The sequence below is a fragment of the Cataglyphis hispanica genome, chromosome 3 (assembly GCF_021464435.1).
Source record: "Cataglyphis hispanica isolate Lineage 1 chromosome 3, ULB_Chis1_1.0, whole genome shotgun sequence".
NCBI lineage: Eukaryota > Metazoa > Arthropoda > Insecta > Hymenoptera > Formicidae > Cataglyphis > Cataglyphis hispanica.
The window spans coordinates 133,546-158,899 of NC_065956.1; the positions used below are offsets into that span (position 1 = coordinate 133,546).

Sequence of the window (25,354 nt, forward strand, 5' to 3'; positions counted from 1 at the left end):
CAAAAGCTCTGTGTCCCAAGGAGATTATTGGTCATCGATAGACTACTTTTTTTTCATATCGAGAAATAGAATATAGCAGCTAATAATAATAAGAATTTTATTTGTCAAATTAAAATTCTGATTTTTGTTTATATTAAACGATTAGAGTAAAATTTATAAGATAAGAAATAAAGAAATACAAATAAAAAAAATATTATTCCAAAAAAAGATTTAGATAAAATAGGTTTCTTTTTATCAAGCTCGAACACATGTATAATATACTATTTAATTAACTTTCTTTTATAATCTTTAATTTCAGTTCTCGAGGCTAAGGGGAAGGAAGGAAGGAAGGAAGGAAGGAAGAAAGATTAGTAAAGAATCGAAAATCATTACGGAAATAAGAGAAAGCGGACGAGGAAATAAATCCCAAAATGGGTGAAAATCAACAGCAAGGGCCGATATTCCGATCGCTCAATAGTCAGCACGAATCTTTTGTCAGATTTATTAATACAACGCCCCACTGCGTTACCCTATACTGGATTGATTATGAAGGTCAAGCGATTAATTATGGCGATTTGTCACCTGGAGACTATAGGGAAATCAACACGTTTCATACTCATCCGTGGATCTTTGTCAATAAAGAAACAGGAGTCAGGTAAGTGTGATGAATAATCTTTCTTTCTTTCTTTCTTTCTTTCTTTTTTTTTGGCCGATATACTGACAATAATTGATATATTTTCGACAATGATAATTTTTGAATAATCGCGATTTGCAAAAGTTTAAAGCATTTAAAATAGCAAGTCAGCACAAAAATGGCAAAAACTTTGTCTCTCCCGCAATTTGATTCTTAAAATATTAGAAAGCAGATGTGTAATGCTCTCCTTGAATTAATTAAATAATTTCATAGATAATTTCACAAACACATTTTTACCAACAAAATTAAGTTTTTTATGATATTGGACTTTTTCTAAAACAAGATTCTAATAAAAGAGTTAATTAAAAGCTTGATGGAAAACTTTCCTTTCGCTAAACTTTTTCACAAATTATAAAGTAATTTGTTTCTTTGAAAAATCTTAATTTCCGATAGGCGGATTAATTATGCCTACGGCAAAATGAAACAGGTATTTGGTGCAGCAACATGACGTTTTCTTTCCTGAACCATGGTTCGTCAAATATCGTGGTGTTAGGCGAAGCGAGCTGCCGCAAAGAATCGAGAGGACCGATGTGCACATCGTGCTACCGATATTAACACTGCAACAATTGTCACTGGGGGTCATCAAAAAGTGTTTGACGTGCGATTCGCAGGCCTTTATTCTCGACATTCCACGAAGTCTCCAGTTAGAACTCTTTAAGATGTTACCGAGAAAACCTCGATCCTCGTGACATATTCTCGCATAACGTTGTTGCTTTTTCACGCGATTAAAATAATAGCGGAAAATTCTGAAACATTTGTCACTCTTACAAAGAAGATATTTTATTTTTATTAGCAGTTTCTTTGATTATATATAAAAGAAATATGTCAACAGAAAATATACATATAGATGTATATATATATATATATGTGCATATACAAATGTAGATGCACGCACATACGCGCACATATGTCGCGCGTATATATTGCCATGTTATATATATATATCAGTTGTTTTTAACAATATATTTATTATATTTAAAGCATTAATGCAAATTAATATATGGTAGTTTGGTTTAATTTAAAATAAAAGTAAAATTTATTTATTTTTTTTTTTTTTATGTACATATTACGTGAAAATCTCATAAAATTTAATTAGTTTAATAAGATACATTTTCTTTTTTCTAATTATGGATTATAAATTATACAAAATTATTTGCAAGAATATTCAAAACATGAGGTACTCTCAGAGAGAAATGGCATGCGATGAATGCGAGATTTATACCGAGATATGTACCGAGATTTATACGTCGAGATATGTTTTTCTACTTAAAATATGTTTTTCAAGGAATCGAGATCAAAAACAGAGAAAGAGAAAGACACGCAAAGTTGTCAGTTTCATTTGTTTTGTTATGCATAATTTTCTCACAAACGGATTTACATGTGATAGAGAGATTATTTTGTATTATATTAATATATTTTATATACTTGCAGTTTTATTATTAATGAGAGCATTGTGTGTGCGTGCGTGCGTGCGTGCGTGCGTGCGTGCGTGCGTGCGTGCGTGCGTGCGTGTGTGTGTGTGTGTGTGTGTGTGTGTGTGTGTACACATACATGCTCGAATATCTCTTTGTTCTTTGTTTAATGACGAATAAACTCTACAATGAATTCTCTTGATGTTCTAGCTTCTAATAACGATCTCGATTAGGTGCACCGCTTAAGAAGTTTTGGTAAAACCGTCGATCCTTAATAGTAATCCCAACTTGTTTCTGTAATTTGTTCGTAGAGTTCCAAAAGTATTAACCGGCTTTTCTCTTTTGCACCTCGTCCTTTACGCTCCTTTCATGTTCTTCTTGTTTTGCACGTGAGCTTGAGAATCTCGGAAGCGAATTTTCGTTAATTAACCATTAACCGAGTATCGAACACATTTAAACTGTATAATGACGTTAATCGTCGTCGAAATGTAGTTTTTATCAATCATGTGTTAATTGTTGTGATAGATAGACACATGTACTTCTATAATAGTATAAAATAAAATATATGTATTGTACTACACACACACACAACCATTGAAACTGTATAGAAATATATATTTTTATATTATAATTAATTTTTAAATAAATTACTCTGAAACCTTTACAAATTTATATTTCAGGAAATCTGTTTGTGTTTTACTTACGAGCTTGTCTTTCGTATTCAGAATAAAATAAAACTTTATTAAAACTTGAAAAATGTAATGAGATTATTCCAGACACAAGATACGAGTGTATAAAAGACATATATAATTGCGCGTTTTTTATTTTTTATTTTTATCATACGTTCACATGTAATAATTAATAACAGCTCACACACACATACGAAAGGAGAGAGAGAGATGCGGAGAGGACTGTCGGTAAGTCAATTTCCACCGGCGGTTATTCGAGTAGTCAGCAATCGATTAAACACACGTTAAATGGACTCTGGTCACTTCCTCTTAATCTATCCTGATCCTAATGGGTTTTAAACCGTTGCGGAATGTCATCGAGCGAGCTGTCTGCGGTTAGACTTATTGGCTATTCTAGATTAATATTTGAACGAAACGTAATTTAAATTTCGTGAATTCGAAGAATACATAATATTGGTTTTTAATTAATATTTTGTCACCATATAATAGAATTGACGAATTAAAAAAAGTACAAAACTTTACATATTGAACACAAACATATAGATAGGCAATCGTAATTTTATATCGTTATATAATAAAAACATCGTACGTTATTTAATTATTTAATATTTAGTTTTTGGCGCCCGATCACTTAGCTACGACTGCCTATCTGTATGTTTGTTTTCGTATTACGTAGCCTTAACTGTTGTAACTTTACGTTGTTTGAATTGAGAATAATCTAAATTTTCTCACGAAAATGGGAGAATGTGTGTTTTCGTTTCGTATCCTTCGTGGGACACAAAAAAAAAACAAAGAAAAGAGAAGAAAATGGAAAAACAAAGATCGTTATCTCCATTGTAACGTGTTTCGTATGAGGATATCAGGGTGAAGAGAAAGAGAGTTATGAAATCGACAAGACAGCTCGTGAGAATAGCTAAAAATTCATACCGTATAGCACGATACGCCTAATGAGTTCGAGACGAACTCATTATAAAATACAAGACAATGTATAACTTAAACAGAATTAATTAAATATAAATAATTTAGTGAATGGAAATTGAACATCTCAATAATTCTTAATAAAATGTTGACAATTCCTATATGACAATTAGTTATCTGAAAACGACGATAAATATCGTGATAAATACAAAACATATCGAAAGTCATTTTTCTATAAATTTATTATACATTATTTTACTTTACATTTTTTTTATTAATTATTTTTTTTATAAATATCAAAAATTCTCTTTTATTAAAAATTTAAATGGCTATCATCTACTGTTAAATTAATTTGACATTCAACTTGAAATATTTGTGCACGATTGCGGAAATGGGCCATTTCCGCTAAAGTTTGTTTCGGCGTAACGATTTTATATGCTGAGACGTGCTTACATGCGTCATCTATAAATTTCGCAGTTTTTATCGCGTTGGGATTTACATTCGGATTGACCTACGTGAGGCTGTTCCCGAGCTGTTCAGAAATAGCGCGTCCAAGATCGATCGCGAGGAATAAAACTCAATGATAAATTTCGCGCAAATAAAGTATTATTGTCTATTTTACGGAACGTTTGCTTGGCGATTGTAAATTTTCTGTTTTTACTTGAGGATAGACAGTATGCAAATTTAGAGTGACCTGTGAGCGAGTTCAATGCGACCTTTGATATTTCGATAAATATCAATGATAAAAATACTTTGAAAGGTTAGGAAATTGGTTAAAACTTTTTTTTAATAAATAATGTTTATAGAATATCGAGACTTTAGAGATTCAGATTAACTGACTTTTCGATTTCTTTGAAATAAGAAGAAAAATATTTTAAAAGGTGTCGCGTCATTATTCAATAATAGTGTGCAATTTGTTGATAGTGATCAGTAATATATTGGAAACCGCTTTGAGGACAATGATCCTGACAGGTCGCAAATGCACTTGATAGTAGAGTTCATAGCCCAAGTTGTTGTTACGTGTATACACTCCGATCATCCCATATCCCACTTTGCAGAGTTCTGGGTATTTAATACTGGTTTAATCATGACCGAGTCCGAAGTTCGTCGTCTGTGGTTTTTGGATGCATAATACGTCCCCGTGGAAGATCGTACAAACAGCGAGCACGGCGAAAACCGCACGGTTCCCCAAGGTGCAACCATTTCGATTACAACCGTGAAACTGCACGGCACAAACCACCATGGCGCGGGGCGGCGATTGCACAGTGGTAACTTACAATCTCCGACATGCAAATCGTTGTACTGTGGCAAGCTCTCAATTTTTGAAGACCATTTGTCTGACACAGAACGAACCGACATCTATTTGCACCGCGCGAACTTTTCCATTACATATAAAGTGTACAATATATGCGTCATGGATTTGTTCAAAGTATTTCTTTCTTCTTTTCTTTTTTTCTTAACATGTACTTGTATCTTGTATGTGGGTTTTTTTCGTAAAAAATTCAACATTTATAAAAAGAAAGTCTAGGCTTATATTAAGAAAAAAATAAATTTATAAAAAGCGATGCACACATATAGTAATTAATGTCATGTGTGTGTGTGTGTGTGTGTGTGTGTGTGTGTGTGTGTGTGTGTACTGTCATTTGTTATTTTTGTAAAAAAAAAAAAGAAGAGGAAAAAAGACATATTTTTATATTCTTCTTTATTTTTAAAGGAAATTGTAAAAATGCAAAATGAATTATAATATCGAAGAAGAATATATTATTATCAGAAAGATAAATTGTTTGACTTCTAACTAAATATGAAAATAAAAAGAGTCAAATAGTGTAGTTTGATAAAACATTCTTGTCAGATATTGCGAACAATATCACGCCAAGTATCATTGTGTATAGGAAGATATGCTTCATGAAATTTGAGAGCTTGCTCATTAGTTGGGAATCTCCAATCGCACAAAGCTGTTTCAGGCATATTAATTAATACAGTTGTGTAACTTGCATCTGCTCTGACGCTTAATAACATCTACGAAGATCATATGGCGGAAAATGTCAAGGAGCACATTGATAGATGAATATATAATAGATATTTAATTGATTCTAAAACAACCAAGTTTTCCCTCTTCACAAAAAATTAAATAATATAAATATGTTTAATATATGTATAACGCAATACAAATTAAATTCAATGTGTAATCAATAATTATTTGGCTGTTTGCAAAAAAAATGTCAACTTAAAGCACAATATTTGCACGGAAATTTTACTTTATCTATCTATTCTTTTAATAAATGAGGAGTCTCCCTTTAAAAAGTCTCTATTTGCTGTCCATAATATAATAAGTAATAAAATCTGCTACACGATAATATAAGATATACTGCGTTGGAAAACAATTTTTTTTCATGCATACGATATGTAATCTAGTGATTTCCATAAAAAAAAAAAAAATTGCAAAGAGAATCGTTAAATGCTGTTTGAACATCGTGTATTGTCGCATCACGTTCCATGTTTTCCTATTTTTGCGCGTTTGCAAACATCGCAACCGTTGCAAATCGAATATTTACAATTACATACATCTGTGAAAGGCTTTCAGGTTGTTAGTTGTTAACGGGAAATCTAGATTATTGAAACAAGCATCGTTATCGTAGAGGAAAAAATATGGAATGAATAGAATAGCGAAATACACACGTGTGCGAACACTTTTGTCTTCAAACTTCATTTTGGCAGATTTTACGAATCAAATGATATTTGATCGATTATTGGTTTTATTTTTCAATTTGCTCGCATTGACATTTGTACACGCGGAGTTGATAATGATATTCATCTTTCGTTATTCATTTAATTCACGTACAAATTGCTTCGACGCGTTTCGTTTCTCTAATAAAACAAACTAGCAGAGTTTGCGATTCAATCGAATAAAAGTCAATTGTCGAATTATATGTACACATATTTTTCATTGTTTAATACAGTTTAGTACAATTAAGTTTCCAAGTTTTATTGATAAGTGAGATTATCTTTACTCACGTAAAATATTCACTAATTTGGAAGAGATAAAGAGATGGAAATTAATAGTTATTAAAACGTTGCAACTTTATTTTATTAAATCGCACCGTCGCGTCGGCTTAAGCGTTATATCACTGCATCCCTCGCAGATACCAACGGATGGAAGGAAGGAAGGAAGGAAGGAGTAACTTCTTTAAGCGGCTTCTCGCGCGCACGCTTGATAGCAAGTTTGTGAGGACGGTTTCGTTTCTGTCTGCAGTTGAAGCAATTAAATTGTATATACGCGATAACCTCGAAGCAATTAGTTCGTGAACATGTTCACTGAAAACGTTGCTCCCGGAAATTTTAAAATATTATTTATGAGCTATCTATCCCGAGATTGAGAAAAATCCATTATAAATATAAAGTACATATTGCATGCAGCACAAGAGAAAGAGAGAAATTTTCTTCATTTCGTCATTGTATTTTAAAAGATGTATGGTCTGTTGGATTAAAATCGACGATAATGTTGTAAAGTACCGTTTAAGAGCATAATTGCGAAACTTGTGTGCTACTTCATAAATGTCGTCCGACAACTACTTTAAAAACTTTAAGTATATGCCTTTTACATAATCCATTATCGGAATTGGATAAAATTTGCGGAACGCCGCGAAATACCGTCACCGAAATGCATGGATGCGCATAATGCGTTGAGAGAGAGAGAAACTGTGGTATTTTCCATGGTGAACAGCGAAGCGAGTGTCGAAGTCACGTCACCGTAATTAGTACGCCAATTAATTAGCAATCGGTGGGAATCGCACGGGAATCGACTGGCGTGTTGGTGCCAGAAATGCGACAACGGGCGTCGCGACGCCTGCCTCGATATCTAATTAGAAGAACAACCCGTCGCTACGAACGTGGCGTTTTCTCGTAATTACTCGTAATTAGTCGCTCTGCTTGTAATTGGTAATTGCAACGTATTTGCAGAAAACACGGAGGAGACGACGGATTTTGTTCACCGATTAAGCATCATAATCTGAAACTACGGTAAGATTGGTGGCGGTAATTGTCTACTTTTAGCAAAAATGTCGAATATTTCGATGACATCGATGTCGCAAGAATAAATAGTGATTTATATTGTGTGTAATTATATCGTTTATGATTTATTTATTGTATCAATTTAAAAATAAATAAATAGAATAATAGATAAAAATAGATAAATTGAAATTAATAGTTGAAGCTTAAAGATAAGAACTTTTACCTAAGCCTAATTACTTTGCCATTTTACCCACTAAATTATTTTTTGATAACATATAATATAAAAATCAAAATTTGTTTTTGTGTGAGAGTAATTGTTAATTATGAGTGCATCTCTTTAAAAAGCATAGTACGCGCGCGTTAAACAGTATCGAAATTTTTTTTTATATTTCCTTCTTCTCTTTGGCTATTTGACTTTTTTTTTATTCCTTTCAGCGCTCTCTTTCTATCTGCTACCCATCTCACATTAGCTCCTGTCTACCTATCTCCCATTTAACCGATAATTAATTAATCGCGGCGACCCCTTTTCAAGCCTGTAGAAATTGATTCTCGTTAGGACGATGCGTATGTGCGAGCAAAAAGATAACGAAGACAGAGCTGCCGTTCGACAAATCAGCGTAAAAATGGGATGTTTGCTCTTTATCTCTTTGCCTAGAGAAATTCCCCTTTTCACTGTCTGCTAGATTCCGCGCCGAAATTCCATGAATTTCCGGCAAGCATAGAACTTTTGTTTCTTTCTTCTTTTCTAAAATTGCAATTCTATGTAAGATTTTTTCTGCGCAACGGCTCTTAGAGTGGCATTAAAACATTATTGCTTACTTAATAATTTCATTTATATCTCTTGCTTGTTTAAAAAAACAATCAAAATATTGATAAAAATGAGTAAAGATTCCTTTTTTTTTTGTCATGCGATTTAGATTCAATGAAAAATATTAAATAAATCTAATTAAGATTTCTGCTTAACAATTACAAATATGAATTAAATTACGCTCGATATGAAATGTTACATATACGGTTGTAGATTATACATAAATGAGAAGATAGAAATAATTATTCGCGCAGGGATCAATCACTGAATTGATGTAACATTATTAACTTCGAGTCCTCAATAATGGAGATTATACACTTGCTTCGATTGATTCAATTGACGCAAAATAAGTAAACGCGTAAAAAATTTAGCGAATCTATTGGTCATATTCTGCTTTTTATTCCCTTACATAGGAAAGAACCTAATTCAATTCATATATGGGGGATCCATCACACCTCCCCTCATTAATTTTTTAAATATTTTATGTAATTTTATTAAAAAGTCATACAAGGAAAATTATACGTGGGAAAAATAAATGATTAGAGTAATATTTCGTGACAGAAAGTGAGTTTCTGGAAAAACGTACAATTTTTAAGAAACAAGAAACTTTTTGTCTTCAATATCGAGTCAAAGAAATATCCTAGTTGGAAATGCGTTATTAGGTGGATCGACCTGTACGTGCACTATGCTGGCTCATATCAGAGAATATTTTATCGTGTATGAATAATGTATTCGGTCGGTGCTGATAGCATAGACCAACATTTAGGTGGTTTCGACCAATATTGATACACGTCGACGTATGCTTTTCCGCCTCATCCCCCCCGCCATCTATCTATATATGCATCCATGCGTGCGTACGTGTATGTCTGCACGTATGTGTGTTTAGAACGTGTACGTACATATATCTTACCCATTTATTTATTCACTATTGTCTTGGTATAACATTATTCACTAATGATCTTTTGACGTTATCTCTGTTTCTTTTTTTTCCTTTTTTTTTTCGTTTTACTAATATACATATAAACGAGACATATTCATTTGTAGAGAGTGACAAGTGACACGCATAGTGGTTGGTTGGATGGTCGCTGTGCCAATCTGTACGTAACTAGCTTCTTGCAAACAGTTTTGTTGCACGACGAAACCAACCGTGAATGCTGACGACTTGTAAGTATTTGCACATATTTCGTCTTCAAGAGAAAACATTTTTCTTCGTAACGAATATAATGAAACGATACTTTTTGCGGTGTACACAACTTATTACGCGAAAATATTACAGAAAATATTAGCTCATGTCATATGAAATTGCAATCAATTAAATATTCGTTAATTAGATTCGAATTACAATGAAAAGTGTTAAGTGCTGAGTTTTTATTTTTGGAATTAATTTATTATTATATTTTTTTCACATTTACACACACACAAAATTCTTTAAGATATGTCTTGTTATATAAGAATGCTATTATAAAAATAAACAAATAAAGGTACAAATTTAATTAAGTAAAAATTAATTTTTTCTTAATAAGAATATCGAGAAACACGTCGATGGCTGTCGAGTTAAAGTGTACGAGAAAATGCAACTTTTACGTCACAAATTTAAATTAATAGGAAATAATAAGGTATTCTCTCTCTCTCTCTCTCTCTCTCTCTCTCTCTTTACCGTGGTAGAAGCGCGATTTACGTAACGTTCTTTACTTCCGCGACCAGGCTCTGACCAAAATCTGCGAATAAAAGTTTCGAGCGGCGACGCGAAAGGTTTCATTATTCTCTCGTTAAACTTATTTCCTCATCGCCTTTTCCATCGCGTTCGAGAATGATGAAAAAGGGGGAAGAAGAGGGACTCTTTTCTAAATTAAGAGCGCATAATCGCGCGCGTGGCATTGCATCAGCTATCTCTTTTTTTCTTTTCTTTCTTCTTTTTTTTTTTCGCGGTGATTTATCTCGCCAACGGCAGGATAATCATGCGCGTCGGAGACCTTTAATTTGTCGTTGCGTTCCCTCCACGAAAAGAAATAGAAAGCGCGCTTATAATAGAAGTCGATTGTTGTAACAGACGGATTTGTGCTCATCTGCCGTTTGAGAGACTTTCTCTTGCAATACAAGAACGTTGACTTTTGCGATTGGATAAACTTTAGCAAGCTTCAAGATGCTTCGGAGAAAAGAAAGGAGCAAACGCGACATTTGCGTTCGAGACGCGGCAGATTAAGCATTTATTAAGCAAGTGATTAAATCGGTACGATTTGTTGTGTCAATAGTTTGTTAAAATTTTATTTTAATCTTTTATCCGCGTACATCTTTGTTTTACAAAACAAGATTAATAAATATGTTATTTATGAACTTTCTCTAGAAAGAAAAAATTAACTTATTTAATAATAGAATCCAAAAAGGACTCTAGTGAGATATTTTTCAACTTTATATTGTTTAAGTATTCCAAGCTTGTTTTTATCATAATTTTATTATTTTTCGCTCTGTTTATGTAGCCATATCATTTTTAATGTAAATTTACTTAGTATTAGTAAACTTTAAATTTTTGCTCTAATTGTAAGAATGCTTAAGAAACTTAACAAACTGCTACAATAATATTTAAATAATTACAGAAAGTAGCACATTATAAATGCATTTATATAGCACTTTGATTTTAACTATAGAATATAAATTTAATTTCGACAGAGAGAAAAGCATATTTGCTTGGAGAAATTTTATTCGTCGCCAGTTGCTCGTGATAACGAGATATAAACGGAGACCGGATAGAAATAAAGTTTCACCAAAGTGATGAATCGAAAATAAAATACTGGCGCATTTTATTACCTCCCATTTCGCGAAACATTTATCAAATTGGAACGTGGCAGTTTAACGCAACTGCTTTTGATATTTATTATATATGTATGTATGTAGAGGGTTATTTTCTACTACAAAGTAAAAGTCAAATGATCCTCCCGGAATATTTGATCTTTATTATCCGTAGTAACTGTTTAAATCTCATTATGATAAGAGGATTTGAGGGGCCGCCGCATTGCGTGGATATATACAATATTTATGTATTGTCTCTCTTGTATACATATCATAAAGCGTAACTGTATTCGGCAAAACATCATTTGACATCATGTTCCGAGAGATAGGCCAAAGGTTCTGAATTTGCGAGATATCAGTATGATTGATAATTCTTCTCGGCAACACGCGTTTCTAAAAATGAAGCGGATGATATATATACAAAAGATGGAATAAATACAGCGATAAATGGCCGATTGAAGGGTATTCTTAAATCTCAGGCTCAATTTCTCGATTAAATAATATTATCTGCATGGAAATTGTGTGTTTTTCTACAATCGGCAAATAATCGATAAATATTAAAATTTAATGGACAAACTATATGTGATATTTACATAATAATCAATAGTGGAAAGGGATTATAAACGAGCTTGAGAATCTGGGACTCCGCGACGCCCGCGACTCGCAGATGCTCTAGTTAAAACAGCAAATGAAGATAAATGCAAATATAATATCAGCATCGTTGCGTCGCATGGTGCATTTATTGTCTGGCCGTTCGCTATTATTCGCGCTCGCGTTTGACATGTCGGTAAATATAAATCACAGATGGTCCGATGTAAGGAGCTCCCGGATTATTGTCCGTGTTGCGTCGAGCACTAGGTGCTGGTATCCCAGGAATATACCGAGAGAGTTCTTCCCGATGACAAATGTACATTGTTTGTACCGCCGACGCCATTGTAGCGGCCGCAACAATGACACAATATACGAAGATGCCTCGGTATGGAAACTCCGCTAGTGTTAACGGGGGGTGTTCCTTTTTGTCCGGAAAATGCAAATTACGACTCTTGTCGCGACTCTCCAGCATGACTAGCATTAATCAATTTCTTCGTACTTGTACAATTTGATGCAATCTCCGTCTTTTATCCATGTTAAATGCGCGAGTTGCGCGATTAACAACCTTCTTATTTATATTACATTGCAATTGATCGCGCATGAGATTGCACACGCATGTATATAGTCTACATGGCATAATATGGGCAATGCATCGTGATCGACTCGAATATCTCTCGTAAATAGTGAGTTTTGCGCCGCGATTACATATGTGTTTTGCATGTGCACAAGCGCGTTCGCAATTATAGCGTTATCTTAGGCATGAGGCGAATTTTCGCAGCATCCGCAGAATCGAGAGCAAACGGCGGGAAGAAGCGATCCGTTTATCTTCATCGTGCCCCGGCAACGCGACGGGGCAACTTTGTTAGCGAGAATTAGCTGTTTCATTTCAAGAAGAAAAGTTTCTCTCTCGAGAACGTGTTCTCGCCTCGCGGTACGACAGTTGTTTTAGGGACACTGAGGAAAAAAGCCGGAGCGTACTCTGAAACGTATCAAACGTAACACGCGAGATATAATTATAATTTATTTTATGCTATAAAAAAAAGAATGTAATATAGATTCGCTAGTGGATGAATAATTACACATGCGATTACACACGTACACAAATACTCTTAATATTCCACTGAAAATTCTTTTATACTATTATTTTTTTCTACATTTTATCGGTGCATATTTATTCTCCTTTGCAATTATAAAGGAAATTCGGCGAATGAACAAACGGCGCAACCGAAACGAACTCTTGCCGGATTACGGGAGTGATTGTCGCGAAATTGCAGCTGCGCCACGGCGCAATAATTCAAAACTAATTGCCGTGCTTGCGGTAATTATTTTCTCATATGCGCAAAGGTCCCCGCGAGATCGTCGGCTACACTTTTACAAGATAATGACCGTTGTGAAAATTTTATCATGCCTGCTAATTCCACCTGTGCCCGCAACTCGCGCTCTATTAATCCGCACACGGTATAGCTTTTTTCTCGGATATGATTTATTTTACTCAGTGACGAAATTTGCATTCATAAATAAATATAACGAGGTGAATATTTATTTATCTTTTTTCAACACTTTTTATTTGCAATTATAAATAATATTTAATAAATTTAATTGTCTAATCAAATATAAAAATATTTTTAGGGAACTTAGGATAATAATCTTTTCATTTATATACATGTACAATAAATACTGAATATCTCTCTCTCTCTCTCTCTCTCTCTCTCTCTCTCTCTATATATATATATATATATATATATATATATATATATATATATATATATATATATATACATATTTTTAAGCTTATAACTAGTTTTTAAATTGCAAAAATTTATTAATAGATATAGGAAATAGAAAGAAAAGAGACAGAGAGAGATATCTAAAATTTTTATCGTTAGACAGATATGATAATTTAACATTATAATGAGAACGACTCTACTGTAATGGCATCAAAATTCAGCTAATTTAGATTCTTGAATTTGGAACTCGATACCTAATCAGGCTCTAGTGAAACAAATCATTATTCGGAATGTAGATGAGTCGATCAACCATTATCAAATGATCATTGAAAGATATTTAGCATAACGCGCATGATTATTCATAGTTGCGCTGGTGCTACTATATATTAGCTTTGTTCCAGTTTGATTTAGAAACGATTGATATAGCATCGATAAATGATACACGCATACATTCACTATCTGTTTGTATGTAATTCAGCATTGACGTTATTAGTACCGAATACTCCATCGAGATTTTCGGGCAAAATGGTAATATTGCGTCTGTATAAATTGCCGATACTAAAAACGTATATTGAAAATTTTAATAAACATAATAGGATTTGATTACAGCTTCCAACAATGCTCAATAATACAAAAATCAATAATAACAATTTGAAATTATGCAAAAATTTATACAGGAAAGTATATAAATCATGACATGTGTTGTAAAAAAAATTCACGGGTTAAAGATAATTTTTTTTTTAATCTTGCTTCGCTGTGTAAATAATATATTATTCGTCATTAAAGAGAGGAGGAAAGAGAGAAAGAGATGTTTAACGACTAATTCAAATTAATTTGTAGAAATTCAATTATATGACATTGTGCATTTTCATTTACGAAATTTAGAGATTTTCACATTTTCGTGAAAGGATTCTCGGGGTTTCCCGGGATATCACGGATCCAGAGATCTCCCGCTTTTCCATCTCTGACGTTGAGCCGCGAATGTTCAGGGAAACGACAAGACCATCTAATGAGCAGACTAGACCGTACACAGTGCGGATCCGTGAATGGGAGATAAGCTTAAGTCGACCGTCACTGGTTACTCGTTGTCGTCTCCGACTATTCGCTATACATCCAACAAATTGTACACCATTCGCGTATATATACTATATGACGATGTACGTTGTATAGCATACAACGTACATTGTCATACAGTATATATATATATATATATATATATATACACACACACACGCGCACACACACACACACACACGCACACGCACACGCACATAGGTGTTGTAGCGTGGCAGTTGCGCTTCCAGATATCTTCTACACGCACTCTGGTTTATTGTTGGTTCCTGCTCGACGTTTCGTACCATCTTCCGTTACCCGCCGGTTGGTCTTCCGGTAATGCAACTGAGAAAAAACAGTGTTTCGATGGTTTCAACACACGCTTACAATTAATATCAAAATGGTGTCTTTGGCCGCATCCACGTTATTATAATATATTATAAAATTTCGAGGAGATATTCAGGACGAATGACAGACACATAATTTTTTAATAATAAAAATATATGTATTTGAAAAAGTATCAGTATTCAAAGAGTTTACAGTTTATATAAATAATCAGAGAAATAAAGACTTTAATTGATTCTTTAAAGTCTCTAATGAGAAATACATATTTCAAACATTATTAACCATTTAATTAAACATTTATTTTATTCATAACGTTAATCTATATATATTTATGCGTAAATTTTTAATTAATATGAAAATAAATTATTATTTTACATTAATCATTTATATAATCTAGTAAAAGCTTATGTAAATATTTTTAATTTTTATTTCAAATACCATATTTTGGTTATCTTTTTGTGTACAATACATATATTGATCTCTAGTAATATTCTGAAAAATTCTGTATTTACGAGACGTGCAAACTGCTTGCTTCGCACATATGCATTTATTGCGTTGATATTTTCTACAATTGTGCAACATGTTGCTGTGAAACTACAATGCTCTTCACGGAAACTAGTACGCTCCAAATATAAGCAGATACAGAGATGCATCCACGCATGCGAGACAAGTCTTTCGGTATTAAAACTTTTAGATAACTGAAATTACATTATTCATGGGAAGTGTGTGTTAGATTGATGCGTTAATTTCGGAAAAAATATGTGAAATAAGAAGTATCAACATTTTATAAAATTGTAACAATATTAAAAAAAGTTAATATACTAGATTAAAAAAAAATATTCTACATTAAATATATACACGCAAACATAATTAAATAAACAATTCAAATTGAGCTTTAACATTTTTTCAATAAAAATGCTGCAATTTGTTGAAATTCTAAATATAAGACTTATACCATCGTCGTGATATGTTTGTAAAGGCACGTTTAATTCAGTCTTGAACGTTGGATATATAGGCAGATAGTTTCATAGCTGTGACAGCTTCATATTTTGTGAGAATGAAAGGGTTAAAACTAGAGAACCAACTAGCAACATACGATAAACTCAACTGCAACTCGGTTAACCAAACGACGCCTCTGGCATCATTGACATGAACGACGTAAGGTAGAAAGCACAGCAGAATGACGTATAGTCAGATATCTTTTTCATAAACTTTCTTAAATATATCTTTATATACATAAATTATCACATAAAATATATTTTTATCGGAAATATCTACATCTTTATTGGAATTAGCATTATTGTCTTTGAATAAATAAATTGATAATTAAGAAAATGATTATATGGATGTGAACAGCTGTTTTTCACTATTTTTATGAGAAATGATAGAAATAATTACTTATTTCACTATCATCTCTATACTAAATAATTTATTTTAAAAAGCGTGAGAAAAAAAGTAGAAAAAAAATTTTACCGCATACACATACATAATATCATTAATTATATTAAATGAAAAAAAAAACAGGTAAAAATAATAAAAAATTTTATTGTAAAAAAACTTGGAGAAAAGCAGAGAACTTTAGACAAAACATTAGAGAAATAGTCCGCGATTATCTCATATGGAAAATAGAATATGTCAGATCATAGCACTTTTTTTTATCAGAAATTAAAATTATTTTTGCGCGCGTGTGTCTCTATTCTTTCTTTCTAAATTTAATTTAAAGTTTATCGATCGAGAAATTACTTTAATGCTGCATTTTATTTGCCTTTTCAGAGTCCAATAAAGAAAGCTTTATTTTGTAACGAAAAATTTTGTTTAAAAAAAAAATAACATTTATTTTTAAGAAATATCTCTTTTACAAAGGATAGAAGTTTATCCGGAAAAGTTTCAACCAAATAACTGAAGGACTATAGGAATGAGAGAAATGATTCCACAACATTTCTTAGCTCAACTTTATTTTAATCATCTGCTATAACGTTACATTTTCATTTTTTATTATTTGTACTCTTTATTAAGAAGAATAAAGAATGCTACGTTCCAACTAGGAGTCTTGGAAAGTATGATTGATAGCGAGATGCAGATTTTACGCCAGCAAAATATTACATGATATATTTTCACATTTTCTTTCGCGAATATCATTTATTACGCACGAAAATGGCGTAACGTTTGATCCTAATGGTTTTTATGATCTCCGTCGTCATTTCTATTTCGTTTTCAACGTTATGCTCATACGTTGCATACATGTCTCTATTCAAGACATCTGTCTATCTATTACAGGAGAGCGTGCTTTCTCCGCGTATGCCACCGCTCCACTTCATCCATATGCAATCTGTAAAGTAGCCGTAACATTATCCGTCACGAGCAGAAATGGCACATCACAGACACGTTGACAGTGCGTGCTTATAATCTGCTTGATTTAATTTGCCAGTCTCTTCGAAATGAAAATATGCGCGCGCGCGCGCGCGTATCTCTAACAATAGGATTATAATTTTTATCGTTCTTTTCAAGTCAATAAATCCAAGCTTTATCGCTTTCTTTTTCCGAAAATTATTTGTTTACAATTAGAGTTTCTAAGAATTTTAATGATCTATCTTTCTTTAGGCTACATACATTCCATTAACATTTCTAATTTTAATTTAATAGTGGATCTCGCAATCATCAATAATTATCATTTTATAACGTTTTTGTAACGTCACATTATCTTAATAATCATTAATGACAAATATTTATTCATTAATTTCACTCTCTCTATTATGATTTTATAATTGTACATTTTCTCATAATTTCGCTCTTCTACGTTAATTTCTTTATTCAAGTATACAATTCGAAATTCAAAATCCAGAATTATTCTCAAGTGAGATTTTAGGTCGATTTAAATGTGAATATTAGAGAGAAGCTAATGCCATAATGGTTAATGCCATTTATTCTTATGAAATCTTGAAATTTGTTAATTGAAAAACGATGAAAATTGAAAACTGAATTGTTTTCATACATTTTGTATTTTGTAAATATTTTATGCACAGATATTGATACTAATTCTTCTCGGTATTGAAAAACGTTTCGCGTGCGTCCACTTTCCGTTATGTCATTTTCAATAGCGTCATTGAATGACATGACGCGAAAATTAGGCATACATCGATTAATCCTTGACCTAGCGCTGCTTTTTCCAGACGTGTTGCGGATCATTAATCAATTAATGTCGGGCTTGTCCGCTGTAATCGCGTGTTAGCATGACGTTCGTCGTAACAGAAATGCGTGCTAAACAGTCGATCGTGGAATGTTCATTTCCGCGAGCGTCGTAGGACAATGAACGCTAAACGGATCCTGCCGCAGGGTAAGCAGGATACGTCCGACGTATATATACATCCGCCAAGTGATGTATATACAGGTAGTAGCCTGCAAATGGCAACTTCGGGATGGTTTACGCGCATAATCAGATGCAGCAACGAGCATTCAATTAACTCCTGTAAATAATTCATTTCGTAATGAGAAGAAAACACTTGTTTTGGCTGTTCGACAAAGGAACCAGAAGAGATTGCGAACGGAATCATAATACAGTTTGTAAATATTATAAATTTTAGTAGACAGAATAAATATATTTATAAAAAAATATTATCAACGCTATGAAATATGTGTGTGCGCGCAGTCATCTTAAGTTTTAATTTTTTCATACATTATTTCGTCCATGTAGAGCCCCTAAGTATTTTTATAATTTAAATTATATAAATTATAATTTAATTTTATATCGGTATAATCGGAATAATATAATATATTTGAAATATATATTTCTGATTTAATAAAATAAATTGAATATTGTACATTGTAGCATTGTAGTTAATGTACAAATGAATTATTATTTTATTCGTTTATAATTATAAAAATAAAAAAAAAGTATATGTACATATTTCTACTTGAAATGCTTTTTTTGTTCACCTGTGCATAAAAACTACATACATATGCTTTTTTAAACAGAGCATTGCAGTAATCCTGCAGTGGTTCTTATATATTAATTTTTACATATTCTCTTCTCTCTCTCTTTCCCTCTCAAAGTAAATTTTCAACAAGTTATATAATATCGATTAATTTTTTTCGATACATGCAACGTTCGATGAATGCAACATCAGAGACTAAATTTATGAATTATTAAGGAAAAGTACTGAGAGAGATATTCAGTCAGTAATACAAATAACTCAATTTAAAAAAATTGAAAAAAATACTACGATGTTGACTTCTTTTTTTTTTTTTGTATTATTTTAATCGACGTGGACTCTCATTCGACAAGGACGCAACGATATCGCTGTGCATTTTTCATGAGTGCACGCTGCCAACAATGTCTTCGAGACAGCCAGAAATTATTCAGCCACTCATCCCGCCGTTCTCGATTTATCCTCGAGGTCGATGCACTCCTGGCGTATGTGTCTATCGCGCCGTCTATCTATGCCACTAACCGCGAATGATATTTAGCGATGTTCTAATACGAAGAATATAACTCTTGACGAAAGATTTACACGGCTTCATTTATTTCGACACACTATATATCTATCCCGGAATATTAATCTTTCATTTCGGTAAATGTTAAAGTTGCATCATTTTCAATCGTTATTGCGATCATTGTTGCGAACGTACACTCAGATTTTTTTTTTAAATTAGCAGAAAAATAAATTTTACCATTTTATTTACACTTTTTATTTTCGTCTTTTTTCTGTCTAGAAAAATGATTATATTCATATTTTTCTCTTATTTAAGATATGATCTGATTCTTTTCTTTATGTAATTTTTAGTACATAAAGTGGCGCACAAAACAGGTGCGGTTAAAAACGAGCCCAGGCCCAATTTGGCGAGTGCCAAGATTTAATTGGTGACAACGAGGAAATTATGAAAAACAGGAAATCACGAGAAGAAAGAAGCTCGAGTTTAAGTGTGATTTTTCAGTCGGATAAGCGTCCAGATTAGTCGTTGTTGGTAATAAGCGGCTGTTTCCTTGTCGCGAAATCTCATCTCCCTTTTTCTCTCTCTCTCTCTCTCTCTCTCTCTCTCTCTCTCTCTCTCTCTTTCGCGCGCGCGCGCGCTTATTCGCCAAAGCGTTACGTTATGCGGCAGCGAGGGTTGTGATACAAAACGAGAACAAAGGAAAAGAGGAAAAAAAGGGCGGTACTCGAATCAACTCGCGTCCGACGACTATTTGTCACGGCGGCACAGCCCGCCGTTTCTTCATGAGGTACTCGGTTTACGCATTAATCCAGCTAGATGAGAGAAAAAAAAATTGTGCAAACAGCGTTTCGACATAGGCAGTTGCTACTTTCTCCTTCTTCTCCTCCTCCCTTTTCCACCCTCTTTGTACATTTCCCCGCGTCCGTCCTTAACGCATGCCTCCTGTAATATTCGCACGAGTCGGTACAACACGCAAACTTGTAATTAAGCCGAGCTTTAATTTATCGCTTGTAGTCTATAATTGTCAACAGGGAGAATCCAAAAAAAGTGCGCCGGGAAATAATAATGCAAATTGGAGTAAACATAAGAGCCGAGAGGGAGACTTAACAGTGATTAATAAATGGTAGTAAAACGACCGAATATACGGTCAATCGTCAAAGCAAATGAATTAATTCAAAAGATTGAAAGATGGATAAATCTCGATGGCCATCAATTCACCGGATCGGAGTAAAATCATTCAATTACGGTGGATCGAGTTTAGATTGTATTTTTTTTACATACCATATGTACTGTGGTTCAAAATACATTATTTTTTTTTTAAATTTTACGATGAATAATTCGAGTTTTGACCGCCGTTTATTTAATGAATAAATGCGAATAAAAATATAAATAGTTGCTTTTGATTTAAATGCTCGCTTTAAAACCATTAATGTTTCCTCTCACTGTATATTTATTATATTATTCTTCTATTCGAACAGTTTTTTAGTCATTCGCTTGAAAAATTTTAGTTAAAAAACGTTTTCATATTTTTGTCGCTCCATTATATTCACACACCATTTTAACGAAACGTTAAGCCGATGGACCAAATTGATCAATGCGACGATAATCCGTATCGTATTAATCCTATACGTACACACACACACACACACACACACACACACACACACACACACACACACACACACACACACATATATATATTGTATACATATATTGTATATGTATAGGAAATATAAATTCTATTCAGATGAATTCTATTTGATAATAATCCATTTTTATTCTTTTGTTTGTGTGTTTTTATCGATTATATAGGAAATATGTATCTGATGAATCTTACGGTCAAGATAATTAGCCCTTGAAAAATAATATGACTCGGGTCCTCGTAGACAGACATTTATACTAAGCAAACGTCGTTGCAAAAAGTTCGATATGACTATATAGACTGGATCGTAGACGTAGCAAGGACCGACGAGACTTTCGCAAAGTTGTGAGAAATTAAAGTTTTGCGGAAGAGAAGTAGGTACGTTCCAATAGCTCTTTCTTGTCCGACTGTTCCTTTAAAGTCTACCAGTTATGGTAAGGATATTGCGATCGCCAAGGGAAATAAATCGCACGATATAGGTAACTGCACGTGGGTTTTACGAGAACGATAGACTTTAAGAATGTATCTGTCGGTCTACGAATCGACAGACGCGATTCCACCCAATTTAATCTGCGTGCGAAATGTTTGTTCTCATTTTTCGAAAACCAGATCCATCTATCTATCTCGTTGCTCATAAATGTACATGAATAGTTTCTGAAAAAAAATTTTAGTAACCAAGTAATTTTAATCGCGAATAATCTGTAAATGAAGTCAATAAAAAAGATTGACACATTTTGTTTCTTTAAGGTATTCATAGGAAACATCAATTTACGTGATCATCTTAAAGTCAAATTAGTATTTAAATTTTACATTTTGTAATTTATATAAAATATACGACCAAGTATAATTAACTTGAATTTAGGAAACATAATTAAACGCGAGTGAAAAGTAGTGGCGTATAGTTTTTCAGATTGGAATTACTTTAGAATATATAAAAGTAGGAAAACTGTGCAGAAAAACTGTGTACGAGGGAGAGAGTTTATTTTGAAAAAGAACAAAGTATAATATACGAAATGCTATCGAAATTTTGAGTTGTAATTATAATTATACAATTTTTATAATTAGACAATTTTTTCTTATAAAACAATATTAATCTCGCCAATTTCACGCGCTGTTTCCTATATATATATGCAATGTTTTACCTTAATACGCCCGAGCTTAAACATTTATAGGTATTTTATAGGCACGATGACGCAAATATCTCGAGTCTCGACACACTCGTACAATGCGAATGCATCATCATGTATGCCAACTCGTTTTTCTGTATCGTAAGAGATACTGGTCAGTTTGTAGAGAAGAGAAAGAGAGGGAGCAATAAAGAGATTCGTCGAAACGAAAGAGTAAACCAGTACGTTAACATAAATGGAGAAATATTCATCCATATCACGAACCAAATGCAAGAAGCAGATGCGCGATTATTATGAAAGAGAGAGAGAGAGAGAGAGAGAGAGAGAGAGAGAGGGAAAAAGTATGACACTTGAATATGTACATGTATAGAGTGGTCCAAGCTTTGCCGTGGGTCATTTACCTCCGACTTTTGGCCGCCATATAAGGCGATGGATTTCTACTCGTTTATTTTTGCCACACTCGCTTGCACTTTCCTTATTTGAGACTAAGTGGACGCATGTTTGGATTTTGTAGAAAGAAAGCATAACGCGACTATACCGCACAATGTATCGGCGCTTCGAATTTCTAAGAGATTTAATATTTTTGAAAAATCTCATTTATACTCATTACTTTTGCAAATTATTTAGTTATTTTTAATTAACATCTTTTAATCACGATGTGTTTTTAACACACAAATAAACATTTAGAATAAATTGTCATGCTTATAATCAGCGAGAATACGAATATTTATATAATTGAAACGCTGACATATACAACGAGATAATTAAAACATATGACAAAAATATGTCAGTAAATTTATTCTTACACAGAAAAAAGAATCTTATCTTTTATTCAAAATTTTTTAACTGTACACACGTGTCGAAAAGCTCACATTATATAAAAGATATACATATAAAAACAATCTGGAAAAACTAGTTGCGCGCGAAAACAAACAAACAACACAAAGTGAAAAGTGAAAAATAAAATAGTATAATTAATACACTCCATACTTTCCATTCCGATCCTCTCAATTATCGACACATCCATTTTATCAGTGTCAAAGTGTAGTTAATGAAAGCAAACGAGTTGGAGCGTGCATCCCGCGTATCAGGGGTTGCTGGAGAAAAAGCGCCAGAGAGAGAGAGAGAGAGAAAGAGAGACAGATAGATAGATAGGTAGATAGATAGAGACGGAAAAATGGCGATATAGGAAGGAGAAAGGGAGAAGAAGCACACGCACACACGCATATATATGTATAGAGAAGATCTCCAAACGACAGAGGGAATGAGAGAAAGAGCTTAGCGTAAGGTTTCTCTCTCTGTCTCTATCTTACTCACTCATAACATTCATTCATAATAACCGAGAGAGAGAGACAAGTACACGATACACGGTGCAACGACTCGCGCAAGGCGCAAGGACGAGAGCGCGGGAGAGCCGGCGCTTGCGGCGTAGCGATGATATGGAGGAAGGGGTGAGGGAGTGGGGATGAAGGAGAGCGCGCGGCATCGCTGGCGCGGCTCGCATCGCATCGGCAGCATCCGTCCGTCCCGCGTTAGTTCACTGCTGGTGTTCGTGCTTCGAGGTCGTGATCGTGATGATTTGCACGAGTTGATTGGCAGCTCGCGCACTCAAATTAAACAACAAATATAACATAATTACAAGTAACTGCAGTTTTCGCGTCTCTTCCAAGATTGATTTGCAGCATTGACAAGACACAATTGAAGAACCGACGGACGGTGGTTAACCGACATTGAGGTTAGAGTAAATTGAAGTTTGTCACGTAAGCCGGCGTGAGTGTCGCTCGATGTGTATCCATTTGTTATGAACGTATTGTGCGTGTCATGAATTCAAAATTAATAACGCGCGACTATTCTCTGTGACTGCCTTCACGTTTCGCTATCGCTATCGTTATCGTTTCGCGCGGCGGAGTCTCAGATTTCCTGAAGATTTCTTCTTTGCGAGAGCAAGTGATTATTTGGCGTCGCATAAATTCAACGAACAAGTAAGTATAATATTTTTTTCTCAGATTATACACAGTGGAATATGAAATATTTGTTTAATGTGATGCATGCTCGATATCATGCCGATTGACGTAAAACATCATTTTGTGCCTCGAGATACTAGTAGTTTGACTTTGCTCTCGAACAAAGTTTCAAGTAATGAAAAATGAATGAATGTTCGAGCATTTAATATCGTAACAATATATTAATAATTAGAAAATTCATATTCGAGATTCTATGCTGCTTATGAATAATCATAATATAGTAGATACTACTGGCGTTACAATTAATATTGTAAATTCGTTATTAAACATACTGATTTCGTTAACAATGTACAACTTTCAGATAATACGAGCAGTAAATTACAATTGTTATAACAAGCATTATTACAGCGAAAATATTTCAATATCTCGCGGCTATTCCAAGCTCCATGGTATGCGTACCATTTTCGCTAATCTGCATAGATTAAAACAGTTTCGATTAAAAAACTTATTGTAAAAAGTCGATTGCGTAAATATTGGCATTTACGATGATTCTCTAAGAATCACTGCATGATTGTCGAAAGAGAGAGAGAGAGAGAGAGAGAGAGAGAGAGGGAGGGAGGGAGGGAGGGAGGGAGGGAGAGGAAGAGGGAGAGAAAAAGTTAGATTGATCGGTGTGGGACAAAATTTAAAAGCAATTCCGATTAACGAATTTAACAAATGACAAATTGTTCGTCGCCATCATACTGCATCGAAATGACGTAATGCGTCATATATGTCGCCGCATTCACCGCGTTCAGCCACGGCCTCTATCCGTTTTTTTTTTTTTTCTTTTTTTTTTCACCATTTGTTTAAAAATCTTTATTTCGCGATTGAGGAATATCTCGAAGAAACCCGACGTACCCAACGGTTTAGACTGAATGAGGACAGCTTTTATAACGTGGCGCGTTTGTATTCACGGTCACGCCGCTCGTTCGTCGTAGTAATACCCATTGTATGATAACGCTGCAATAACTAACAGACGCAAATAGACCCTGTTGCCTCCTTCTCTTCGTTACGTTGCAATAACACACTTTGCATCGCATTTGATACGAATCGTAGGATTATCCGATCGGAAACTCGACCTTGAACGAAAACTACTTTGCAGTGGAATTGTGTGTGTCATGCATTACGTGTCTC

At 33.7% G+C, this 25,354-nt stretch overlaps 2 protein-coding genes across 5 annotated transcripts in view; both read left to right on the top strand.

The window, feature by feature from the left end:
• LOC126859544 (von Hippel-Lindau tumor suppressor homolog) overlaps window positions 1-2,716 on the top strand; it is a 42,699-nt gene extending 39,983 nt beyond the window's left edge. For all 3 annotated transcript variants that reach the window (XM_050610947.1, XM_050610948.1, XM_050610949.1), the window contains 2 exons: window positions 299-634; window positions 1,101-2,716. In XM_050610947.1, the coding sequence (XP_050466904.1) occupies window positions 411-634; window positions 1,101-1,362 (486 nt within the window). In that variant the 5' untranslated portion in view covers window positions 299-410 and the 3' untranslated portion in view covers window positions 1,363-2,716. The remainder of the gene's footprint in view (window positions 1-298; window positions 635-1,100) is intronic.
• Window positions 2,717-23,738: 21,022 nt separating this feature from the next.
• Window positions 23,739-25,354, top strand: part of LOC126859538 (prolyl 4-hydroxylase subunit alpha-2) — a 79,876-nt gene continuing 78,260 nt past the window's right edge. For both annotated transcript variants that reach the window (XM_050610934.1, XM_050610935.1), the window contains exon 1: window positions 23,739-24,196. The gene's annotated coding sequence lies outside the window, so the exon portion shown is untranslated. The remainder of the gene's footprint in view (window positions 24,197-25,354) is intronic.